Genomic DNA, 26,472 nt, shown 5'->3' with positions numbered 1-26,472 from the left:
AGTACAGGTCATATGGCGACTTTGCAGCTTTACTGATGGAGGCAGATCTAAGGTGCCCCTCTGTGCATTATTTCAGGCACAAACAGGCACCAGAGTAGAACCAAAGACATTCCGTAAGGTATTATCTGGATTATCTTAGGTTTCTCACATGATAGAATCAGAAGATGTTCACGTTGCTTGGACCTTAAGCCGCGAGAGGCAAGAGTTGGTGATTTATGTCAACAACCTTAACCAGGTGGCCATGGACAGCCTCTTTTTGCCACCTTGCATGCTTCATGGCCTTGTACATATAAATAAGCCACAATGCAAATTAACTGTGAAATAAGATTTAAACTCTTTGTAGCCTGTTGAAACTGAAAATGATTAGCTTTTGCCACCAGTATAGAGCCAGACCAGCCTGTATGTCTGTGCATTCTTACCAGGTTCAATACTGTTGGTAGCTCAATTTTTGTATTTTGATCCTGAAATCCCCTTAAACTTTGAATGAACTGTTCTAAATACAAACTTTGGCAAATCCATTACACAAATTCAGAAGGTTTAGGGTTAAAAAGGTTGTTAATTTGTGATAAATACAAATGACACAAAAAGGTAGGTAGGTGAAGCTGTGACAATTATAAGGACAAGGACAAGTTCAAGAACTGTACAAAAATATATATATAAAGTAAAAAATAACAACTAAAAAATAAATTCAAACAAAATATTTCTGCATAATATGCCACTGTGAGTGTAAAATGATAAAAAATAAACAAAAACAGGCTGACATTTTGCAGAGGGTAATTGTGATAAAATGTGAGCAAATTGATTAATTTGGGATAATCAATCATTGATTGCTTTGGAATGATCAATAATTAATTAATTTGGGATAATCAATTATTGATAAATTTTGGGATGATCAATCATAGATTTATTTGGAATGATTAATAATTAATCAATTTCGGATCATCAATCATTGATTAATTTTGGGATGATCAATCATAGATTAATTTGGAATGATTAATCAATTTCAGATAATCAATCATTGATTAATTTTGGGATGATCAATCATAGATTAATTTGGAATGATAAATAATTAATTAATTTTTTGGGATAATCAATCACTGATTAATTTTGGATAATCATTTGGGATAATCAATTATTGATTAATTTTGGAATGATCAATTATTGAATGATTTGGGATAATCAATCATACTTACGGAAGATCAGTTCTGAAATTGCAACAGACATAGGCCTCTTATATCAACGTTAAACTTAAAATATTTCACCAGAAGAGTTTTGTAGATCTCAATATAAATTATAATGGAAAACTTATATGAGTTCTCCAGTCTCCTCAATGGTATTTTTAACACATTAAACTAAAAGATTTTTAACATATTATACTAAATACTTAAGCCTTTATAAGGTAAAATTAGATATAAAAAAAAAAAATTGCTTAGGGAGATTTTTTTTCTCAATAAGGTTTCATAGTAAATTCATGCCATTTCCACATTGGGAATTTTAAACAAACAAGTGTTTCCAAAGGGATTCATCAACTGAATAAAATATATCATGGGATTTTTAACAAAAAATATAATATAACAATCCCTATGGAAATTTATACAATATGAGTGTTTGAAATTATTTTTTGTGCAATAGGTTTGCAGTATTTCAAATGAATCGCAACACATTTACTTTGGTAGATCGGCAAACTGTAAATTGGCCGCGTCTGATCAATTTAATTTTGTAAATACATACAAATAAACTGAAATAACCTATACTCAGCTATAGTAAAACTAAAGGAGTTTCTATCACAAGTTGACATAACTAAGACTGAGACAAAAATAAAAATGTCATGGGAGGTTTGCTTCCCGTAGCATTAAGACAATTTAAGTTTTAAATTAAAAAAGTTCTGTTTCACATAAAACTGCTGGTACCCAATAAGATCCCTATAAATTAATTATCATAATCATAAGTGTAATCAAATTTATGAGCTAAATTGACATTATATATATATCAAAATTAAAGGGAACTCCACTGAGGTTTTTTGACATGATGAGACTGGAAATAATTTTTTGAGATTACTTATATATTTGACGTAAGTCAATCAAGACCAATGACATGTGTGAAAAATTTCAGATCATTTAATTACTTGCTTCATTATCACCACGAACAAAATTTAAATTTCAATTATTCTAATTGTGAAAAATGTCCCAAAATTATAAAGCATCGCCGCTTTGCACTTAAATCGGGCAAAGTTTAGCACCAAAAAAAAAAACAAATTCAATTTCTTTCTGAGTGTATTTCCTTAATTTTCTTTTGAATATCTTTCTATTTTAAGTCCCTCAGTAGATCTAGCTATGTCAAAAAGTCAAATTGAAATTTTCGGACTTTTGGACCTCAGTGGAGTTGCTTTAAAAACAGTTTGAAGGAATTTATTATTACATAAAAGGTACACATAAAGGTTATCAATTTGAATTTTCACAACAATAAGAAAGAGAATATTGTTTCAAGTACTACATGACAGAGTTTCATGTTGTTTTTTCCTCATCGCATAATATAGCGTACACTCATAATATTTACAGCTGTGTTTCCCTATTAATACTCACATTTGTTCGCTACTGAAACGTTGAAAAGAATTATCGTAAAATATCTATAGATGCAAGTTTTGCGTAAATAAAATATTAGTTCTGTATTAGTTCTCATAAACATATAACTAAATGATATGCGTGTTTTTCGATTTAAATAACAAATATATTGAAGAATATAATTTAAAAATCATGTGATGAATCAAAATTTGTTTGTTTTAAAGTATAGTATCATTTTTGATGCTGATTTTAACCAAATTGTCTGGTTATCTGACTGCAGTAAATCTACCGAAACCGGCTTTCCCGGATAATAAACCAGTTAATATGCACCAATTTCTCTGACAGTGACAGACTACTAATCTGACATGATTTCTGAATCAGCTGTGAGAGACAAATCACCATTAGACTCATTGTCCCAGATTAATTGTCATGGAAAAACATTGCTTCCCCTCACATGAGGATTGAACTAGCCATTTTCTGGGTTACTAAACTAGTGCTTTCGTTATTGAGTTTTAAGTGGCTGCAGTCGTCATGCATCTCAAATTATAATTTCAAAAAAGGTTTCATGCTTATGAAATCTAAAAGGCTTAATAACCATGCTTTTCTATTGCAGGATAATGCAAAAAAAAATCCATACCATGAAAAACTAAGTAAGGTTGGTGATTGTACACAATAAACAATTGTAAAAATTAAAAAAAATCAGGTTATATAATGTATGTATATATGAGTACAAATGGAAGTATACTTGGAAGTATAAAAATAAATATGTTTATTTCATGAAATCATTTTTAAAAAATTATTCAACAGAAAAAAAATCATAGATCTTTGATGAAATAGAGAAAAAAAAACATAATTGCTTAAGAGAGCCTAAAATGACAAAATTGTAAATGTTGCAGGCTTGGTTTGATTGAGTCTTCTATGGATGGTACTGGAAAGTGCAAGTTACCGTCCACACCCCCTAGCACAGGCTTCAGCAGAATTCAACATTTTAACATAACAAGAGCTGTCGGAAGGACAGCACGCTCGACTATTCTAAGTGCTTGATAGTTAAAGAGTCTTGATAATGTTAAATTTTCTAAGTTCACAAAAGGGCTAGTTTTTTTTATAAATTCATGTTATAGGCCTTAAAGAGAGTCTAATTATACAGTATTGGCTTGACTATTTGGAAGGTAATGTCACAAGGGTGTTTTATTGAGTATAATAATACTAATTACCTATGAATACATAAAATTGACAGAAAAGGTACAAAGGCTTGTTATTAAGATGTTTTATCAAGTAAATCACTGTTTATTATTATGAATGCATAAAATTGTCCCAAAAAAGGCACAAACCCTTCAGTAGTTATGGCGATAACAGCTTACAAGCAAAACTTTACCATGAATTTTTTAAGTTGAAAAAGGGAAGAAAAATCAGCCTAAATGCAAGATAGAATTATGGATCTTTGTCAGTGACCTACAATTCTGACCCTAAATGCATATGTGAAGTTTTAAATAAATATCTTTCATAGTTATTGAGATATGTAAAACTTGCATGTAAACATTAACCAAGAGACTAAGTAGAAAAGGGGATATGAATCAGCCTTAATGCAAGATAGAGTTATGGAACTTGGTCAGTGACATACAATTATGACCCTCAAATTATGACCCTAAGTACATGTGTAAAGTTTCAAGGAAATATCTCTGAAGACCTTTAACCTTTAACCAAAATCTTTAAGTTTCAAAGAGGAAAATAATTCTGCAAATATTGCAGACAGAGTTATGCAATTTTGCAAAATGATGTACATTGTTACTATAAAACAGTATTGTAAATTTCAATTGAATATCTCAAGCAATAATTGAGATATTTGACTTTACAAAAAAAACTTTTACCAAAATTTCTAAGTTTCAAAGGGGCATAATTCCGTCAATATTGTAGGCAGAGTTATCCAACTTGTCAATCTGATGTACATTATTACTATAAATAAGTATTGTAAGTTTCAATTGAATATCTCAAACAATAATTGAGATATTTGTCTTAACAAAAAACTTTAATGGATATCTTAATTTGTGTCCAGACAATGCATTTGAAAACATTTACAAGATTTCTTTTAAAATACTTAAAATCTTCAGTCTGACCTTCAGAGTCTTTGCAAACTGTCTGATAGCTGTGAAATTCAATGCATTTGCTATTTTCAAAAATTTTCAGTTCATTATAGATACATACTGTAAAATCAATATTATTCATGGGGCTCTAATTTTTGTGTTTTTTCAATGATATGTCAAACCACAAATTCTAATATCCAACAAAAATTCATTCCATATGCTTTATATTACATTATTTGCATTTTAATCATCTGCAGAAACAGACAATTTATGAAAATATCATTTTTGACAAACCCACGAAATTTCATGCCCACGAAATTAAGTGAATTTATAGTAAATGTAAGATTATTCACAAATACAGTTTGTCATGAAATACTCATCATTTTCTTTTATTTTTGTTGTTGTTGATATTTCAAATGATATTTTCTGAGAACTGGACTCTTAAAGCAAGTTTCTTTCAAATTTTATGAAAAAAAAACCCAAAAACAATTTACTCTACAAAATATGGTATTTAAGACTCTTACTAGTTAATTAAAAGGAAATTATTAAAAAAGGTAAAATTTCAGTTTTATTACTTAAGCCTTACATTTGATATATATCTTTTAATTCTAATATCATGAATATTGTCAACTAAATGTCAAATATTGATTCATTCAGTTAGAAATCCCTACCAATTACAAATAAAATATGTTGATACCATGTTATGCAAACCACACTAAACCATTAATCACTGATGACTAAATATTGTACAATTAAGTCTATTAACAAACTAATAAACATGTTATAAATTTCTAATTGATATTCTTTATTGATATAAAGGTTTAAAATATATTACAGACAAAACTTTTTTCAACTGGTTCAAACTATGTTAAACCATTTCCCTGCAGGAACCAAAAAGTGATAACCCTTTGCCTCCAGCATAGAATCACAAGGCCCAGCCTCAATTGATAATTTTATATAATACAATGTCAGGTAAAAAACAAAACAAATCAGCTTGTTAAGCTAACATAGATAATAAGTACTGATTTTTTTTTTATTATCATTATCTAACAGGATAGAACTTTTGTTTATCATGATATCATGGCACTATTAAAGTTCACATCTTCATCTTCATGACTTGATTACATAAAGTTAAAAGTTTTCCTTTTACGCAGAAATTATGTTGTTTTTAGAAATTTTCCGACAAATATTCTTCTTTCTAACTATAAATAACAATTCTGATTCACAGCAGTTTGAAACAAAAAGCTGAAAAGCATGTTCTTTAAGATAATTAATGAAAAAAAAAGGTTAAAAAACAAACAAAACAAAAAAATCTGAATTTCTGATTAACCTTTTAACAAACAAAAAATTCTATTATGTGAAAAAGCAAATATTTATGGTTCAACACTATAAAATTTCAACATGAAATAAATACATTTCTGTTTGAAATTTTTGTTTTTAATTCCACAATTTTCATGTAAAAAGCTGTATAGAAATAATATCCAATTAATTTCCTTAATTCAAATACCAGTTATGTAAAGAAGAAATAAAAAATATAATTCAGACAAAACTTCCAATTTACAGTGTTTTTTTCTTTTCCATTAATACCTTAAGTTTCTGTTCAAACAAAATAGTAACTGGAATAGTATACTGAATATAACATTTTGCCTATTGGGCGCAAATGAATCAATCGTTGCGATCTGTGCACACCAAGATCAGCCAGCACATCTTTGCCTTCCGATCAAGACCTGCACTGTTCGTTATTCAGTCAATTATTTATTTAAAATGTATCCCTAAAATTGATATATGAAATCAAATCGTTGAGATCTGTGTTTTATCCCGATTAAAGCGTTGGACAAGTTCATTTCCGATATTTAGTTGGAGAAAGGTTTTTATTACATGCTTTTCGATGGATTATAGAAATATATCAGATTTATAAACTGGTAATTTCACTGTTTGAAACAGTGAAATTATCAATTTGATAATTTCACTGTTTTGAATTTAAGCCCGTTACGTTGTCTCAGAGAAATACCAGCGTGCACAGTACTGGGAAACCAGCTTAATGACGTGACGTCCTAAATGACGTCACGTTGTATTAGAATTTGGCGCGCTTTTCATTTAGTACTAGGATAAAATGTCTTTTTAAACGTTTCTTAGCATGTAATAAAAAGAAAATTTGTTTAGTTAAGTGTAAGATCGCAATATATTTCACCTCGTGAACACCAAAAGTTCATATTTCACTCGTGGCTGCGCCACTCGTGAAATATACCTTTTGGTGCTCACTCGGTGAAATATATTCCGATCTTACACTGAACTTAACAAATATCCTCTATATAAAATAAAATGTTCCCCAAAAATGATATATGGTTTTGTCCCGATTAAAGAGATGGACAAGTCCATTTCAGATATTTAGGGGAGGGGGAAGAAAAGTTTATAAAATACTTACGTATCTACATCAGCTTCCTTTGCCTGTGATGGGTCAGTGGGTCCAATAAGGGATCTCCATCCGTCCACAGCCCCTTCTCTAGATAGCACCATGAAGCATGTGGGTCCACTGTTATATCAAACATAAAACATTTCATAATCAATGGTGTAGAATAGTTTATACAGAATTTAATTAAGTTTGATAATGAAAGCTAAATGCTTTTAAACACTCTCTTAAATAAGTTATTTATCAAACCAGTACTGAGCAATGAGTGTAAAGTTTTTAGTGCTAAAGGAAACAATGGCCTGCCCCTGGCCAGACTGAGTTTGAACACATATGGAAAAGGATCCTTTGATTTACTCATCTGAAGCCTGTACCAAAGCATGCTTAAAATCCTAATTCAAACCTACTTAGAAACAGTTGAGTATATTTTGTTAAGATATATTATATATATTGCTTGATAGTAAAACAAGAGCCTGGATGATGTAGAATTTTCTTATTTCAAAAAGGGCTATAATTCTGTCAATTTCCATTTTAGAAATATATATGAGTCTTGCAAAGTGACCTATTATGCTCTAAAATAAGCATGTGAAGGTTCAACTTGTTCCATTCAGTTGTTCAAGAGAATTTGCCAACTTGCATGCAATAACTTAATTGTGACGGTGACGGTGATGCTGACGCTTGGGTGAGTACAATAACTCTCCCTATTACTCAAAATGGCAAGCTAATAAATGTATCTATCACTAACCTTGTCATGTGGTCTACAAGTTCATTATAATATTCCTTGTCTTTGTGGTCTGCATAGAACTCTTCGGCAATTTCTTTAGATAACGTGGTTTCTTTTCTCGCAGCAATTCTGAATCCAGCCTCGTGAATTTTGTCAATAATCTCATCTGAAATTAGTTAATACCAGATTTATTTTAAATTGCAGATTTAACTGACAACTTCAGGTACAAAACTGGTAATGATGACACCGTCACTTCCCATGTTTCGTTTGCTTGTCATCAGTTGTTTTCATTTTATGTCAGAAGTTTTTTCAGTATAATTGTATACAAAGCTATAAACTTATTGGCACACTGTCATCTGAAATTTCAACATAAACCTAATTTTTTACACATGCTTTTCATGCTTTATGTAAATAATCCATGTACATATATTTAGAAAGTTACCAAGCCTGGGCAATCAGAGAATAGGTGGCCTATATGGTGTCAGCTTCTTATCCTAGAGAACATAGGTTTGAGTTCATATAAAGCCATATACAGAAAATTAATCAAATTTAAACTTGTGTTTTATATCTTTACCCAGTGGCAACTGAATCTACCCATGCAACAAGTAGATATCTGCTGTCTGATATGATGGTCTACACTAGTTGCTTTTCTGAGGCAGTACTAATTTTGATTTCTTTTTTCCCAAAAAAATGTTGTATGCAGTGCTTTTTTCACTTTTAGGGGAATGGTGGCAGGGCACATGGAAAGAGGAAAATTGTGTAGCAGAGCGGAAAAAAGAGAAATTAAGAAATGAATAAAATAGTCAATTTGATGTCAAATTGAGATTCAATACCAATATTTGTTAGACAACAATGCCCTTCTTAGTCTCACTAATATGATAAAATAGGTCTCAAGAGAAAAAAAAAATTCTTTGAAAATGAGATTTTTTTCAGAAATAGGTGAAAAAAACATATACTTTTGTGGAAGATAACTTTTGCCCCAAATTGGCCCTAAAGAAAGCACTGAGATTTAAGATATTTAGCAAGGTGAGTGTTAAATGACATACCTTTGGTACCATAAGCATCTGGTTTGATAACAGCAACAGTTTGTTCCATTGGGAAGAAGTATTCTATTTCTTTCTTGGCCGTTTCTTCAGAGTCCGAGCCGTGTAACATATTTATCTGTGCACCCTCCTCTGAAAACTGTGCCCTCAAACTGTAACACAAAATAAATGATAAAGATATATATGCAGTCAAATTCCATACACTTCAACTCTTAGGGCCTCATGCAAATACATGTGAACTTTTTTTGATGATCAAGTGGGAGATTTTTCTTCAAAGAGTGGGAGATTTTAGAATTTGCAATAAACAAAGAAGGAAGTTCTGTCCTCAAAAATAGGGAGATTTCTTTAATTTGTGAAAATACCTCTTCAAAAAAATCTTTGACAATATGGCTGCAGAAAGTGGGAGTCTAACACTAAAAGTGGGAGAGTTCACACGTATGCATGCAAATTTGTCTGCTTAGAGTACAGACAATACTAAAAAAAAAAGTGTACCAAACAGTTTTCTATCTCAATGAACATACACAGATTACATTAAAACAGAGAAGATTGAGGTATAAGCTAAATTAATAGAACTGAACCTTTCTGGTGCTTTCTCCTTTGCTTCTTCAACCTTAGTTGGTCCTAACATTTCTCTCCAGCCTGATATAGCCTCTTCTCTAGCCAAACCAAGTGCCAATAGAGGACCACTGAAAGTAAAATCACAAAATATCTGAATATGTAAAGCTATTAATACCTTACAAATGTTTGGGTTTTTTATTTGTTGTTTTTTAAATTGAAAATATCATTACTAGGTTTAAAAATAGAGAATACCATGCAAGTGTCTGATATTATAAAAATTTATCAGCCTCACCTTTCATTTTTTTCATGCCAAGACTGATCAATTTTATAACAATGTAATGACATGATAAAAATACATATTAGGAAAAGAAAAAGATTAATTTTTTTGTTTAATTTTCATTACATAAGCACAAAGAAACAGAAATAACAATAATCTATGTCAATGGACACATTAAAACATAATTCATACATATGTTACTCGTCAATGGACACATTAAAACATAATTCATACATATGTTACTCGTCAATGGACACATTAAAACATAATTCATACATATGTTACAAATTCCTCCAATTAAAAGATGCTCCACTTCATCACCACAACTTCCACCCCCTAAATCTCAAGTTCATTCTGAAATACACCCTAAACTCCAATTTCCCCCACCCAAACCCCTTTAAAATGGTAAAACATACAGCCTCAGCCCTTTGCCCTGCTGGTCGCAACTTATTATACCCAATGGGATCAGTGCAGAATAAAATCAGCTAGCACATCCCTGTCGTCTCTACTGTGTACTATTCAGTGTATATTTTGAAAAATAAAATCCTTCAAATGGTTTTGTCGGGACTGAATGATGGACAAGTCCATTTCAGATATTTAGGAGGGAGATTGAATGATGGACAAGCCCATTTCAGATATTCGGGGGGGGGGGGGAGACTGAAAGATGGACAAGTCAATTTTAAATATTTAGGAGGCAGGTATGATAAACCTGACCATATTTATAGCCACCATCATTGACTTACCTGGACATTCTAGTTGTAAGTTCTTCAAAGTACTCTTGACCCTGGTGTTCTTTGTAAAATTCTTCTGCTTGTTCCTTTGTGAGGTGAATCTCTTTAGACATAGCAACTTTGAATCCTGACTCACGAATCTTGGCGAGAATTTGATCTATATAAATAGATAAAAGACTAAAATTAATTCTCTCAACTGTTATATAGTGTTTATTCTATTTTATTTCTTAATTTTTACTTTTTGGTTAGGTTATAAGTAACACCAGTAACATTAAGGTTATATGGCAATTTTACAGCTTTGATGGAGCAGAAAAAACAGTTTATCCCCCACCACCAACTCATCCCTGACAATTCAGGTTTATAGAGAATTTATTTTAGTTCCATTATGTGGAAGCTATAAGCTTATAGACACACTGTAGAATCCTTTCCTGGAACCAACCAGTACTGACCAATGAGTGAAAAGTTGCTTGCTCAAGGAAACAACAAAATGCCCCTGATTCTTCTACATTATGCTTACTTATGATAGAATTGAATTTAAAATTCTTACATACAGACATTCCTCAAGAGCAATAAAAAACAACAAAAAAACAATTCTTCAAATTGAAATCAGAAACTTGGATCAGCAAGTCTAATAATGACCATGATTTCATGTTTATTCAATTCCTAAAAGCAATCCAGATGGACCTTATTATAAATTTCCATCTGCATCTAGACTTAACTATTTCTCCCCTTTCTTTCCCCCTACTAGTCCCCGGCCCAACTGCTACTCATACCTTTGTTATTTTTATAAGCATCTGGTCTGACAAGGGCCAGTGTTCTCTGAAGTTTTGGTTTCCCTTCAACCTTTGGTGCAACAAAGTCTGGGAAGAAAAATGCAAGTTCTCTGGCAGCAGTGTCTGACGAGTCGCTCCCGTGTACAGCGTTCATGTACTTCTCTTGACCAAACTTGGCGCGTAAACTAAAAAATAAGAGGTCAAAATATTTTCATTACACTGATTCTATAATTATTTTACAGTCATATTTGAAACAGCCTACCTTGAATTGGGCTATTTGTATGCAAAATTTCAGTTCATTTGATTTTACATAATAAACATTTTAATTAACCAAAATGAAAAGCATTTAAAAGCTTTAAACTATGATTGAACTAAAATCACACAAAAACAAGAGCCGGTCCAACCAAATGATGCTCCCTGAATAGGTTTTGGATACACAGAAGTAGTTTCTTGTTGTATCTCTTGTAGTTCCAGACAAAATTCAAAGTGGAAAAAATGAAATAAAAGGGCAATAACTCCAAAATTAGACTAGGCAGACTTACAGTTCTTATGCACTGCACTTTCGCTCAATGAGATGTATCTAACTACAAAATTTCATGCTGATACCTCTTGTAGTTTAAGAATTATGTCCGAGACAAGAAAATGAGGACAGACGGACAAAGTGGCAAATACATGCTCTTCCTTCGGTGAGCATAAAAATCTTCATATTAATCCGGAGTTTATTCTATTATTACTGATTGCGTATTTTTCAATTTTTAGTGCTAAAGCTGATCTAATTGTAAGATTTTCATTTCTTTGTTTGTTTTGATTTTTAGGCCATTTTGGACGTCAAATGAGACCCTTAAAAATTAATGTAACTATACAATGTAAAACTATCCTACCTTTCAGGAGCAGCTTCCTTTGCATCCTCTACTTCAGGTGGACCAATCAGATCTCTGAATTCCTTGATAATGTTTTCACCTGTCTTTCCTTTAGTAATAGCCAGTACAATACTTGGACTACTTGTCATGAAAGCACAGAGTTCCTCAAAGAATGGCTGTAAATAAATATAAGAAATTCATTTTTTTTTTTTGTAAAATTAAAAGTACCTTAACAAACTGGTGGGGACTGAATAGGAACTGATATAAGTAATATTATTTCTTTACTAATGTTTTCCAATCCAATCTTTCTTTGTTGAAAAATGATAATGTTGTATAAATAGAGGATATTGAATGAGTGTAAGTTCAATACTGAATTTATTGCACGAGTTGAATAAAATTATATTATGCGAGCCTCTGGCGAGCATAATATTATTTTATTCAACGAGTGCAATAAATTCAGAAATGAACTTACACGAATTTAATATTCTATTTATCACATACCAAAAATAAATACAGTTTAAAGTGAAATAAGAGTCATTTTTCATTGACGCGCATATAGTATAACGCCAACATTTAGCGCGTCTTTACACTATGTTTGTATAACGCTAATGACGTCACGTCAAAATATATGCACGGCCGTGCAATACCATATTTATGGAGTCACAAAATCGGCACGGGTGTGTGATAAGTACAATTTATCCAATAAATTCAGTTGAAACAAATTTGGTGAAAAGGTTCCAGCCCAGTATTACTTTGCCAACAAAAGTATCTACCTATTCTTGACAAAAACAAGAGCGATCAGTAGGAGAGCATGCTCAACTATTCTCATACTTGATAGTATAACAAAAGCCTGAATAATGTGAATTCTTTAAGTTCAAAAGGGGTCATAATTCTGACAAAATCCAAATTGGAGTTCTGGGCCTTGGATAGTGACCTCTTATTATGCTCTCAAATAAATGTGTGAAGTTTTATGGGGGGGAGGGGTGTTTTACCTCATCTTGTAGGTGGGTGTATACATTCTTCACTTCATCATCTGTCAATTGTCTCTCCTCTTGTCTCAGAATTTCGATACCTCTGTTCCTCATCTGTAAAACATCAAATACTCATTAAATAATATATTTCAAACAATACAAACTTTGCAAACACATATTCTATTATCATTCACATTAACAAGAAATGCAAAATGCCCATGGTCTGTGTTATATTCCCTGTGCACAATCATGCCCAGACAAACAGGCATAGATCATGACTTATGTCGCATTGCCTGTGCACAATCATGCAAAGACATGAATCAATGCAGAACTTATGTGCACAATCACAATTCACAAACTATGAATTATGTTTAAATGCATCTGTATATTCTCATGTCCAGAACAGAATAGATGCTGAATTGCCTGTGCACAAACAGTGTACAGATCATGATTTATGCTGAATTGTCTGTGCACATTATCATGCCCAGACCATGATTTATGTTCATTCAATTGTCTGTGCACAATGGCATCTATATCATGATTTATTTTAAATTACCTGCACAGAATCATTGGGACAGTAATTTATATTAAATCATCTGTGCACAATCATGCCTGTGCACAATTATGTCTAAGACAAGAAATAGCAAAATATTCCTTAGATGGGTCTATGAATAGCAAATTTATAATGTCTATTAAATGACTTAGTTTGAGGGGATAAATATTAAATAAGACATTAAATTGTATTTCTAATTTTTTTTTGCTATTATTTTTTGTTTGAATACAAAGGGACATAAAAGTCATTAAACACCAAACATATTTGTATCTATTTTTTGCATGCATTTAATGAAGATATTCATTATACAATGTATATTTATACCCAGTAAATTGACATACATTTATGTCTAGAACAAATATGAATAAGTATGTCAAGTACTAAAATAGATATCGAAAATTTTGCCTGATTACCTCAGCTAGAATTTCTTCAGCCTTGCCTGATTGAACAGCATCTGGTTTGATTATCACCACTGATACTTCCTTCACTGGCTCTGTAAACAGGAAAATTTAAGTATTATTATTCTATGCAGTAAAATTACAAATCATTTGGTATGTAAACAGGAAAAATGAGAAAAGAGAATGGGTAAACAGGCAAAATCTAAGTATTATTCTTGCTGTGAAATAACAAGTACAAATAATTTGATATGTTAACAGGTAAAATGAGAAATGAGATTGTGTAGACAGGGAAATCAAAGTATTATTCTTGCCATGAAATAACAAGTACAAATAATTTGATATGTAAACAGGAAAAATGAGATTGTGTAAACAGCCAGATTAAAGCATTATATTTGTTGTAAAATTACAAATAATTTGATATGTAAACAGGAAAAATGAGAAATGAGATTGTGTAAACAGGCAAATCTAAGTGTTATTCTTGCTGTGAAATAACAAGTCCAAATAATTTGATATGTAAACAGGAAATATGAGAAATGAGATTGTGTAAACAGGCAAATTAAAGCATTATATTTGCTGTAAAATTACAAATAAATTGATATGTAAACAGGAAAAATAAGAAATGAGATTGTGTAAACAGGCAAATCAAAGCATTATTTTTGCTATGGAATAACAAGTACAAATAATTTGATATGTAACAGATAAAATATCAAATGAGATTGTGTCAACAGGCAAATTAAAGTATTATTATTTTTTGCTGTAAAATTACAAATAAAAATTGATATGTAAACAGGAAAAATGAGATTGTGTAAACAGGCAAATCAAAGTGTTATTCTTGCCATGAAATAACATGTACAAATATGATTTGGTATGTAAACGGGAAAAATGAGAAATGAGATTCTGTAAACAGGCAAATCTAAGTTACTTGTTTTTGCAGCAAAATAAAAATGTAAACAGGAACCATGAGAAATATCTTATCTTTTAGTATTTAAACAGCCAAGACAATATATGTAAAAAAGAAAACAGGCATATAAATGTTCTAAATGTTGCAAAAGAAAAATACATATTACATTTATTGGTAAACAGTTGAGTAAGATATGCCCAAAAAAAACAGAATAAAAAATATTTTTGGTCATTTAAAAAAAAAAGAACAACAAAATTATCAGTTGAAATCTAAAATCAATAAATATTTTTTATCTTATCTTTTAATATGTAAACAGGCAATTTTTGTTTGAGTGTAAAAAGGCAAAACAATCCCCTTATCATATAACAATGAAGTAAACAGGCAAAAATTTACCATCTTATTATGAAGGTAAAATAAATTAATAAAAAAGGTTATATTAAGTGCAAACAAACATTTTGAAATTATAGTCTTTCAGATAATGACTTTGAAAAAGCATTTAAAAAAAGCAAAGTGTTGTTTTTTGTGTGTTTATAATGCAATTCAATGCACAAAACTATCATTATGTCAGGTTTTTATTTCATTATCATCTTAATAAAAAGACAATATTTTTCCCCCTTGATGATATTATTTCATGAATGTGGTTTGGTTGAATTAAAATATTCTCTTTTTGTCTAATTGAATCAGCAATTATTTTTGTTCTGGGGAAAATATCATTCTCAGTTATAACTGCAGTTACACGATGTATTGGCGTGCTGATTAAAATTAACCTGGAGGGAGTGTCACTCAGTCATAGCAAATAGTTTAACAACAATCTTGTGTGCCAGAGCCACTTGCTACCCAACCTGCTCCACAAGTGGCAAGCAACTTCCCTGTAACATACTACACATAAAAAACAGCATTCTTAGAATTATAAGAACAATAGCATTAATCTAAAATCTGTTAACTTTTTCATTAAATTTTGTAATGTTGAAATCTGAATGGCCTATAATTTAAGAATTTAATGATGATGATGTCCTTGAAATATAAATGGGTTACCATTATTTCAAATTCACTACAGGATTAATATATTATAAAGAATATTATAACGGACTTTTAACAGCTTTGATTTTGGAACAATTAAAATCATAAGTAACATTAAAGGATCATACTGCAATGTTGATTTTTTGACAATAATGACATTTTTCCTGCAACAAGAAGTTGCGAGAGCAAAAAAAGTGGATGCACCCTCTTTTTAACTTTAAAGGAAGTCTGACTCTAATGCTTTCTTGCCAAAAAAAATGTAACATCTGCAACCAATCTCGTAGCAAATTGGTTATTTCCTAAATATTATTTTTTATTTTTTCAAAATCTTGGGAATTCACAATCACTAATCCTTTATGGCTATGTACTAAATTCTGGTTTGGAACGATTAAAAGTTATTGAATACCGAACATCGTAAATAATTATGTTCTCGAAATGACCGATTTATTACAATATTGGCCAATGTAAGATTATTTTTGGCGGGAAAGCAATATACAGACTACTATAAGACTACCTTAACTATAAGTGAGGTTACAACCAGGTTACGTCTAATGGTTGTAAGGTTTTTTTTCTATAACTCTTCACTATATATTAATAAGTACACGCAAACATTTGCAGCAAAAGCCAGTACAAGCACAATACTTTGATTATACCATACATAGAGGATATTTGAATGAGTGTAGATAAAATACAAAATCTATTGAGCGATTTGAAAAAAAACAAGGGTGCCATAGTCACAAAATACGCCCGTTTACGAAAAAGCTTTAGATGGAGATGGGGGCATTATGGATAAGTGTTATCTAGCAAGCAAGTTTTTATTCTTGGCACTGTGTTGTTAAATGAACCTTAAAACAAATCAATAGGGAAGATATGCACAGAATGTGTGACCTTGACCTTGGTTGCAGGGACCTGAATTTTATGCACGGCACTCAGCCTCACAATGATGAACATTTGTGCCAAATTATATTGAAATCCCTCTATGCATGTAGAAGTTTTGCTCCAGACAAGTGTTTTTCTATGAGCTCTAACTGTGACCTTCACCTTTGACCTAGAGACTTGGTTTATGTGCAGGGCACTACGTCTCATGGTGGTGAACAATTCTATAAAAGTAACATTAAAATTCCTCCATGCATGTAGAAAATATGCTCCGGACAACATCTGGATATTTAATCATCTCCAGTGACCTTGACCTTGCAAATATTAACCTAAATTAAATGTGTAACACCTGTAGTCATGATAGTTACCATTTGTGCTACAATCCATCAATAAATGATGACTCAATGGTCCCTATAACCATCTTCAAATTTTTATCTGAACTTTGACCTCTAAGTGTAACCTTGACTTTGGTCGCAGGGATCTGAATTTTGCATGCGACACTCAGCCTCACAATGGTGAACATTTGTGCCAAGTTATATTGAAAACCCCCTATGAATGTAGAAGTTTTGCTCCGGACAAGCGTTTTTCAATGAGTTCTAAGTGTGACCTTGACCTTTGACCTGGAGACCTGGATCATGCATGGAGCAATACATATCATGGTGGTGAACATTTCCATAAAGTATTATAAAAATTCTTCCATACATGTATGAGATATGCTCCAGACAAAATCTGGATATTTCACCATCTTTAGTGACCTTGACCTTGCATATATTGACCTAAAGTACATGTGTCACAGCCGTAGTCATTATAATGACCATTTGTGTTAACAATCCCTCAATAAATGATGATTAAATCGTCCCTATACACATCTTCATATTTTTATCTTTTTTTAAACGGGCGTATAAAAAGTACATGTAATTTAATAACTAAAAAATTCTGATTTAAGATTTTATTCTAGGGAAATACATTTCATTACAATTCTTAATCTTTGAATGAGCTGAACTGATATTTACTTGAAAATTAAAATATAATTAAATTTCTATGAGAAAGTATTTACATTTGATAAGGTAATTACTGTATGATCTTTATGAACAAATACCAAGTCTACAGAACACCATAGTTATCACAGTTAAGAATCTTGACCAATGAATGAAACATGTGTAAATAAATGTTACATTCTTTACAACATACTCAAGTCCAAGAAAGAGGATTATTTCATGCCCTTTGATTAAATTCTATTTTTAGATCAAGGGGAGTAATTGTGTAAGTCATTTATGAACAAAGTAATAACTTTGTTGTCTCCCTTTGATTAAATTCTATTTACAAAATCTGGATATTTCATCATCTTTAGTGACCTTGACCTTGTATATATTGACCTAAATTATATGTATCACAGCCATAGTCTTGATAATGACCATTTGTGTTACAATCCCTCAATTAATGATGACTAAATGGTCCATATAGACATCTTCATATTTTTATCTGAACTTTGACCTCTATGTGTGACCTTGACCTTGGCCGCAAGGACCTGAATCTTGCACGCGACACTCCGCCTCACAATGGTGAACATTTGTGCCAAGTAATATTGAAATCCCTCTATACATGTGGAAGTTTTGCTCCGGACAAGCATTTTTCAATGACCTCTAAGTGTGACCTTGACCTTTGACCTAGAGACCTGGTTCATGTGCGCGACACTGCTCCTCATAGTGGTGAACATTTATATGAAGTTTCATTAAAATCCCTCCATACATGTAGGAGATATGCTCCGGACAAAATTGGACGCCGCCCGCCCGCCCGCCCGACCGCCCGCCCCGCCCGCCAGGGGCGTTCCCATAATACGTCCCGTTTTTCAAACGGGCGTATAAAAATCAAATTTTAGAGATTGATTCTCTGGCAAGCAATACATTGTATATAGTTTTATTCAAGAAGTTCAATAAATTTAGTATTGCATCTACACAATTATAATATTATATTTATCACATATCTAAAAAAAGAACGGTTTACAGTTAAAAATTATATTGAAAATTCATTTTTTATTGATGCGCCTATAGTGTTATGTTAACATTAGCGTGCTTTAATGCTTGTATATATAATTATATTTGATGTCCAATTTTCAATGTTAAACATTAGAGTAATTGTGTTGCATTTATTAAAAAGCTTTTTTACACTTCAACGTGCTGTTGTTTATGTGATAAATATATATTATTATAAATATCTATATAAGTACAAAGCAATTACTCGGCACTAACTAAAATACAGAATTGAATAACAAAACAATAATAACTGTATTATAATACGGATTATATAATAATTTGTCACCTTAGTGCAGTAACAGGTTAACTCCTATTAAATTATATAAGGAGTTAACCAGTTACTGCACTAAGGTGACAATATATATTTAACATCATACAGGGCATAGTTTTCAATATGCACTTCGGCTAATTTTGCTGTTTTTCGGCAAGTTCTTGCTTTTTAGCACAATGTGATAAAAAAAATTGAAGATCATGTAATAACTAGTGAAAGTTATCAAAATTTTTGCTCATGTCACTCCCCATAGAAAACAACCTGAAACTCCAGCTAAGCTAAATTTTTTATTTTAATCAAAGCAGTCCATATCACTTATAATGTACCTCAATGCATCGCATGCAGGATGTAAGTCAATCAAAAGTTTTAGCATACAACAATAAAAAGTGACTTGAATGAAATGATTTCAAACAGCCCATATGTTTTATTTCAACTCTTGATACAGATGAAAGACAAAAAATATGCTATTTAATTGGGTAATTTATTTTGTTATTTTTAAAGACAAAACTTCAAAGCAAAAAAAAAAAAAATTAACAAAATATAAAGCAACAAATAACCAAAAAATATGTTATATTCATCATACATATACTATAAACAACTGTTTTTACATTTGTTTATCTTAACAAGAGCTGTCAGTAGGACTGCATGCTTGACTTATAATTCTCAGTGCTTGATTATAAGTAAAACAAGAGCCTGGATAATGTAGAATTTTCTAAGTTCAAAAAGAGGCCATTATGTTAGAGTTATGGGCCTTGGACAGTGACCTCCTATTATGCTCTCAAATAAGTGTGTAAAGTTTCACACCATTCTATTCAGTGGCTTTGGAGATACACATGTACTTAATTTGCACGCAAAAAAACTTAACCAAAGTGTGACGTCGACACCAATGCTGACACCGACGTCAATGTCAATAGCTCTCCTTATTCCTTGAATAGTCAAGCTTAAAAAAATTAATGTACCAAACTAAAATTAATTTTCTGACTGGGAATACAACAGAATAATATAATTACTATGGTTACAAGGGGAGCAGTGCTTATTTCAATGTACAACAATTTAACCTGATTCATCATGATCTATCTCATCACCAAAGTCAATGATTTCTCCCTGAAATTGCATTCTCATGGCTGGAAAAAATGAGCGAGAAAAGAAAAAGAAAATCAATAAAAATGATTTTTTTGCCTGCAGTTCCATGATATAGTGTTTTTGTGACTAAAAAAGTTTTATAACTGTTAAAAGCAGTATAAATTTAATTTAGCGCTGAATGTGACATTATTTGTCAAAAAAAGTGCATACAATGACTGCCAAAAGGCAACAGAAGCAAAAGTTCGCTCAGGTATTTGGCAAATAAGTAATTCTTTGGAAACTCAAACAGGGCACTAAAAATAGAAAGCTTTCGAGACATAAAAATAGTTATAAGCATTTCTGGGGGCATAATGGGCCTTTAATTAAATCTTCAAAAAGCTTTAGAGACATAAAAATATTTATAAGCAATTCTAAGGGCATAATGGGATCTCAATGTAATCTTCCCTGTAAAAAAATAAACAAACAACAACCAACCACACTAACTCTTGTAAAAAGAAAATCACGCTCTATTTATAATAATCAAATATCAAAATATAAAATTTTTTTTTTTAATTATTTCCTTTTCAACCTCATTTTGATATCTTAAATTGTAAATTCCAATACAAAAAGCTAACATTTCTTGAAGAAGATATGATTTTATGAAAAAAAAAAAAAAAAAATGTTGATAAAAGCTTTATAATTATCATGTTTTGCTTTTTTTCTCTAATTTTGATCATAAAATTAAAACTTCATGTTCAATGCTGAAAATTTTGCTGGAAAACAATAACAGCACTGTTAGAGAATGGGGCACTGTAAATATCATATGAAATAAGATATGGGCCTTAAACACTTAAATTTGCCATGGTCAGGTTACTGTTTCAAACTATATGCAAATTTCATCATAAAGTTCTTATTCCAAAAATAAAATTTACTGAAATTTAACTATTAGCCAAACCCAGTTGTTAAAACAAAGCTATTTAAAAAAAAATTGCAACACATTCTCAGCAAAATGTACTGAAAAAAAAAGAAAACTTTCCCATTAAAGCCTAGGTCATTATAGTTGCAAAAAACACACAAATGATCTCAAACATTTAAAACCTTAGATATTATTTATAGTTATTTCACCAAAAAAGCAACAAAACATAGTTTTTGTTTCAAATAAAAGCACACAAAAAAGTCATACATATATCATGTTATTTAGATTATCTGTAACAAAGTATATAGATCAAAACACAAAAAAAAACAACAACAAAATCACATCAATCTTAATGCCATCTTCTTTATAATTCTCTGATAAATTCAAATCCACATTTACGTTAGTTAAAACAGTAACATTCATTTCAACAACTTCTTTACCTCTACCTGCTGGGCCCTTTGGTTTTGCTTTACAAATTATAATCAATCAATTTATTTGAACAGAGATTTCAATTCCTTTGCAACATTTTTACCAAAAGGTGACAAAAATGTTGTTTTTTTTTAGAAATTTGTTACTTATAATTTGCTCTGAATTAAATTAAACAATTTTGATTTTTAGCTGAAAATACTGTTTTATCACTTGACAAAATAATAATAATGGACAACTATAAAAGTCAATTTCTTTAAAAACAACATCAATTTTTCAGGTGTTTTAATACAGGTAGATGTCACCTCAGTTCAACCAAAAATGTTTAAATCAGGGGTATTAAAATGTGACCAAATAAATTGAACTTTAACACAACTAAATTTTTATAATGGACTTTTCCTGCTTTTAATTTTGAAACTGTCCATTGTTACGTTAGAGGGTAATTTCAGAGTAGTTTTGAAAAGTTAAAGTTTAAGCAAATAACAGTAATATAGCCTGATAAAGACTTCTTGCATAAGTAACAAGTGCATGCCTAATCCTACGGAAACATTCTCCTTAGGTCTTAAACAAGTACTTCTGTTGTATGTTATAATTGTTAAGGTTTTTAAGTCAGGCCGATACTTGGAAAGCCATAAGGGGACTGTACAGCTTAAAACCGGTTCAAAGATGACCTCAGATTCCCCTTTAAGCATTGTTTCAGGCTTAAAATAGGCCCCAGAGCAGTCATCACACTCATAATTTTTGGCCAGCTGAAAAGCTACCAAACATATTGATTTTTTTGTCTAAAACTTCTATTCTACATATTGAACAAGTCTTTAAGCTAACAAGACATTTCTAGCTTCTAGCCTATAAAGTTTTTGAAGAAAAAGAAATTACACTTTGATAAAAAGAATACAAACAAAAAAAGCAAAAAAGTTATATTTTCATTTTTTTTTCCTGAAATCTAAAAATTCTTTAGTATTTTTTTTACAAATGCAAAAAAAACCCTATCTTTGTGAAAAGACACCCCCCCCCCCAAAAAAAAAAACAAAAACAAGATTGCATTTGAGAAAAATGCTATGCCACCGCATGGTTCAAATTTCATAGCTGTACATCAAAGGACAAGAAAGTAGGTCATATCATCAAAATCTAGGTCAAAGTTAAATTTTACAACTAAAACTGTGCACATGGTCAAAATGTCATTGCTGTACATCAAAGGACAAGAAAGTAGGTCACTGTCCCCTTGGGCAAGGCATAATTTTGACCCAAGGGTTTAATAACAATCTTGATACAGGTCCACCACTCAACATTTCACGTCAAATATCTAAGCTATAGCTTTCTCCCATTCAGAAAACATTTGTTTTATTTTCTGTTTTTACTACGTGTACATAATGAGAATCACTGCCCCCGGGCAGGGCCAATTTTTGACATTTGAACAACTTTGGTAGAGGACCTATAGATGATATTATATATCAAACATCAAAGCTCTATGCCTTGAACCTTCAGACAATTTTTTTTCACTATATGTACATTATGAAAATCAATGACCCCCGGGGCGGAACCAATTTTGACCCCAGGGCTATAATTTGAACAATCTTGCTAGAGGTTCACTACACAATGTTTCATGCAAAATATCTTAACTCTATCCTTTGTTAATTTAGAGAAGATGATTTTTTTAAGTTCTAACTATATACATATGAGAAAAACCTCTGGCTCCCAGGGGCGGGGCTAATTTTGACACAAGAGGCATAATTTGAACAACTTTGGTAGAGTACCTTTAGATGATATTATTTAACAAATATTAAAGCTCTAAGCCTTGTACCTTCAGACAATAAGATTTTTTTGTTTTTTTACTATATGTATATATTGAAATCAATGACCCCCAGGGCGGGGGCAATTTTGACCCCAGGGCTATAATTTGAACAATCTTGCTAGAGTTTTACAACACAATGTTTTTATGCAAAATATCTAACTTCTAGCATCTGTCAATTGCTAGAATAATTTTTTTAAAGTTTTTACTATATACATATAAGGAAAACCAATGACCCCTGGGGCGGGCCAATTTTGACCCCAGGGCTATAATTTGAACAATCTGGGTAGAGGTCTACCAGACAATGCCTTATGCAAAATATCTAAGCTCTAGGCCTTTTGGGTCTTTACAAGAAGGTGTTTAAGTTTTTACTATATGTACATATAGCGAAAATCAATGACCCCGGGGCGGGCCGATTTTGACCCAAGGGCTATGGCAAAATTTGAACAACTTTGGTAGAGTACCTTTAGATGATATTATTTAACAAATATTAAAGCTGTAAGCCTTGTACCTTCAGACAATAAGATTTTTTTATTTTTTACTATATGTATATATTGAAATCAATGACCCCCAGGGCGGGGGCAATTTTGACCCCAGGGCTATATTTTGAACAATCTTGCTTGAGTTTTACAACACAATGTTTCATGCAAAATATCTAACTTCTAGCATTTGTCAATTGCTAGAAGAATTTTTTTTAAGTTTTTACTATATACATATAAGGAAAACCAATGACCCCTGGGGCAGGCCGGTTTTGACCCCAGGGCTATAATTTGAACAATCTGGGTAAAGGTCTACCAGACAATGCCTTATGCAAAATATCTAAGCTCTAGGCCTTTTGGGTCTTTACAAGAAGGTGTTTTAAGTTTTTACTATATGTACATATAGCGAAAATCAATGACCCCGGGGCGGGGCCGATTTTGACCCAAGGGCTATAATTTGAACAATCGTGGTAAGGGTCTACCAGATGATGCCTTATGCAAAATATCTAAGCTCTAAGCCTTTTGGGTTTCTATAAGAAGGTATTTCAAGTTTTTACTATATGTACATAGTGAAAATCAATGACCCCCGGGGCGGGGCCAATTTTGACCCCAGGGCTATAATTTGAACAATCTTGTTAGAGGTCTATCAGACAATGCCTTATGCAAAATATCTAAGCTCTAGGCCTTTTGGGTCTTTACAAGTAGATTTTTTAAATTTATTCTTATAATTCCTTTTGGTTGCCATGGCAACCAGATTTCTGCATGGAATGAAATTCTTTGAACAACTTTGGAAGCCCTTCACCCAAGGAACAATCCTGCCAAGTTTGGTTGAAATTGGACTAGTGGTTTTTCACAAGAAGATTTTTTAAGTTCACTATATAATCTATATAACACACACACAAACACACACACACACACACAGGTGAATCGCTATATGCCACCGCATCGCAGATGCTGCGGTGGCATAAAAACAACACAACCCCAAAACAATCCCATCAGCCCCCCCACCCCCCAAACCAAAAAAAAAAAAATATCAATAATAAACTATTGCTGATCTATATTGCTTCCTTCCATGCTTTTCTTTCCCAAAAAAAAATGAAACAAGTATATGTATTAGTGAGAGAAAAAAACAAATATATAAATACCTTCTACTTCTTCTTCTTCGTCTTCCATCTGTTTGTCTCTCTCTTCTAACTGAGCTATTACAGTGTCCTTGATCTAAAGAAAAAAATATTCTTCCCTACATAATTAAAATAATAATAATAATAATAATAATATCAATAATAATAATAATAATTTAAAGGGTCTGCATTTCATCTAAAACCTTTGATATAGATTTTTTTTATGATGATAAGGGTTTTAAATTTTGAAGCCTACATGCAGTTGATGCTACCGTGGTCCAACTTTGAAAATTATATAATATACAATTAAGCAATTTTTTCTTCCCCCTAACATGTGAGTGAAAGCAAAGATAGGTTTTTGCAAGAAAAAAGCATGGTTTTATCAAACTTACAGTGAGAAGGAATTCAGAAAGGGATTTTACCATATATTGGCCCCAAAAGGACCAGAAAAAGAGCCAGGGGTTTGTAAATCCAATGTTAAAAGTTTCAGTTTTTCCACAGGGTGCAACCCTACATTACAATTGACTAGTGCAAAAAGATTTACGTCTTCTATTTAGAACAAGTTCTTCATGTACATGTGTGAAATTATTTTATAAGTTATCTAAGTCAATGGCTGCTCGAGATCATTTTACATAATATGTAAGAAATTTTTCTTCATTACGAAAAAAATTAAAGAGGACCTGTGGCCTAGTGGTTAAGGTGTCTGCCTTATAACCCAGAGATCATGGGTTTGAACCCTAACCAGGTCACGACCATGTTTCTTCATATTACACCAGTACTGGATGGTTTCAGGTATTGAACTCAAAAGTGATTAATATCAGTTGCAAGAACTTGTTTCAAATCAAACTTTAATAAAAATGTTTTTAAAAAAATAAAGTAAGTAAAATGAGAGACATGTAACAAACACTCTACCTCCTTCCTTTCCGCCTGTCCATCAAGAACCTTATGCTCCTGTGCCAACTGTTCTGTAATGGTTCTGAGAATCAAAGGAGCATTTGCCCCGCGCACGACCGCCACCAAGACACCACCCTGTAAAAACAAAGAACAATTCTGAAAAATGAAACTCCAGTATATACAGGAATACAGTATTTAGTATGGTGCTCCAACACTTTTTAGTCTTGATGTTTAAAAAAAACCCCACCAATTCTGAAAAATGAAACCCTTAAGGCCTTACAGAAATAAATTGTTTTTCCAAACATAATTATATTACACAGTAAAAATATGGTGAAAATTAAATACTGCAAAATCGGTCATTGCATATAACATGGATATTAATACTTTTATCTTGAATCTTTTTTACTTTTGCTTCAAATATCCATACAATTTTCTCAAGTTTGATTTTCTTGAAATATTTTGGCTGACGTATTGACACATGCAGCTTTAATTGTAGGTTAAAATTTAATTTGGCGAAGATCTCATATACTGTAATTGGTCTTGTCATAGGGAAACTATGTACGGGTAATGTCCTGTATTTCTAATAAATTTAGAAAACCCAAAACAATTACTTACAGCATAGAACAGGAAGCATGGTTCACAGCGCCCTCTATACTTCTCTAGAGCATCTATAGTATCTGCCTTAGCCTGTACGTATAATAGTAACTATGATAATATATGTTAAATGGAACTCGGCAAATGTGGGTT

At 31.7% G+C, this 26,472-nt stretch overlaps 1 protein-coding gene across 21 annotated transcripts in view; it reads right to left on the bottom strand.

Moving 5' to 3' along the window:
- LOC132742393 (thioredoxin domain-containing protein 3 homolog) overlaps positions 1–26,472 on the bottom strand; it is a 62,567-nt gene that overhangs the window by 23,956 nt on the left and 12,139 nt on the right. For 19 of the 21 annotated variants that reach the window (XM_060730783.1, XM_060730789.1, XM_060730791.1 and 16 more), the window contains 13 exons: positions 26,341–26,412; positions 25,744–25,860; positions 24,856–24,928; positions 20,097–20,162; positions 13,953–14,032; positions 13,008–13,100; positions 12,037–12,191; positions 11,156–11,340; positions 10,395–10,539; positions 9,395–9,502; positions 8,820–8,968; positions 7,795–7,939; positions 7,068–7,175 (listed from right to left, as the gene is read on the bottom strand). In XM_060730783.1, the coding sequence (XP_060586766.1) occupies positions 7,068–7,175; positions 7,795–7,939; positions 8,820–8,968; positions 9,395–9,502; positions 10,395–10,539; positions 11,156–11,340; positions 12,037–12,191; positions 13,008–13,100; positions 13,953–14,032; positions 20,097–20,162; positions 24,856–24,928; positions 25,744–25,860; positions 26,341–26,412 (1,496 nt within the window). Of the gene's footprint in view, positions 1–7,067; positions 7,176–7,794; positions 7,940–8,819; positions 8,969–9,394; positions 9,503–10,394; positions 10,540–11,155; positions 11,341–12,036; positions 12,192–13,007; positions 13,101–13,952; positions 14,033–20,096; positions 20,163–21,456; positions 21,484–24,855; positions 24,929–25,743; positions 25,861–26,340; positions 26,413–26,472 lie in introns of all 21 variants that reach the window. The other 2 variants (XM_060730793.1, XM_060730797.1) reach the window with 2 other exon arrangements.

The sequence above is a fragment of the Ruditapes philippinarum genome, unplaced genomic scaffold (assembly GCF_026571515.1).
Source record: "Ruditapes philippinarum isolate M1 unplaced genomic scaffold, ASM2657151v2 ctg1533_1_1_1_1, whole genome shotgun sequence".
NCBI classification, from domain to species: Eukaryota; Metazoa; Mollusca; class Bivalvia; order Venerida; family Veneridae; genus Ruditapes; species Ruditapes philippinarum.
Note: the sequence above shows the minus strand (reverse complement) of the source record. Positions and strands in the feature narration are given on the sequence as shown.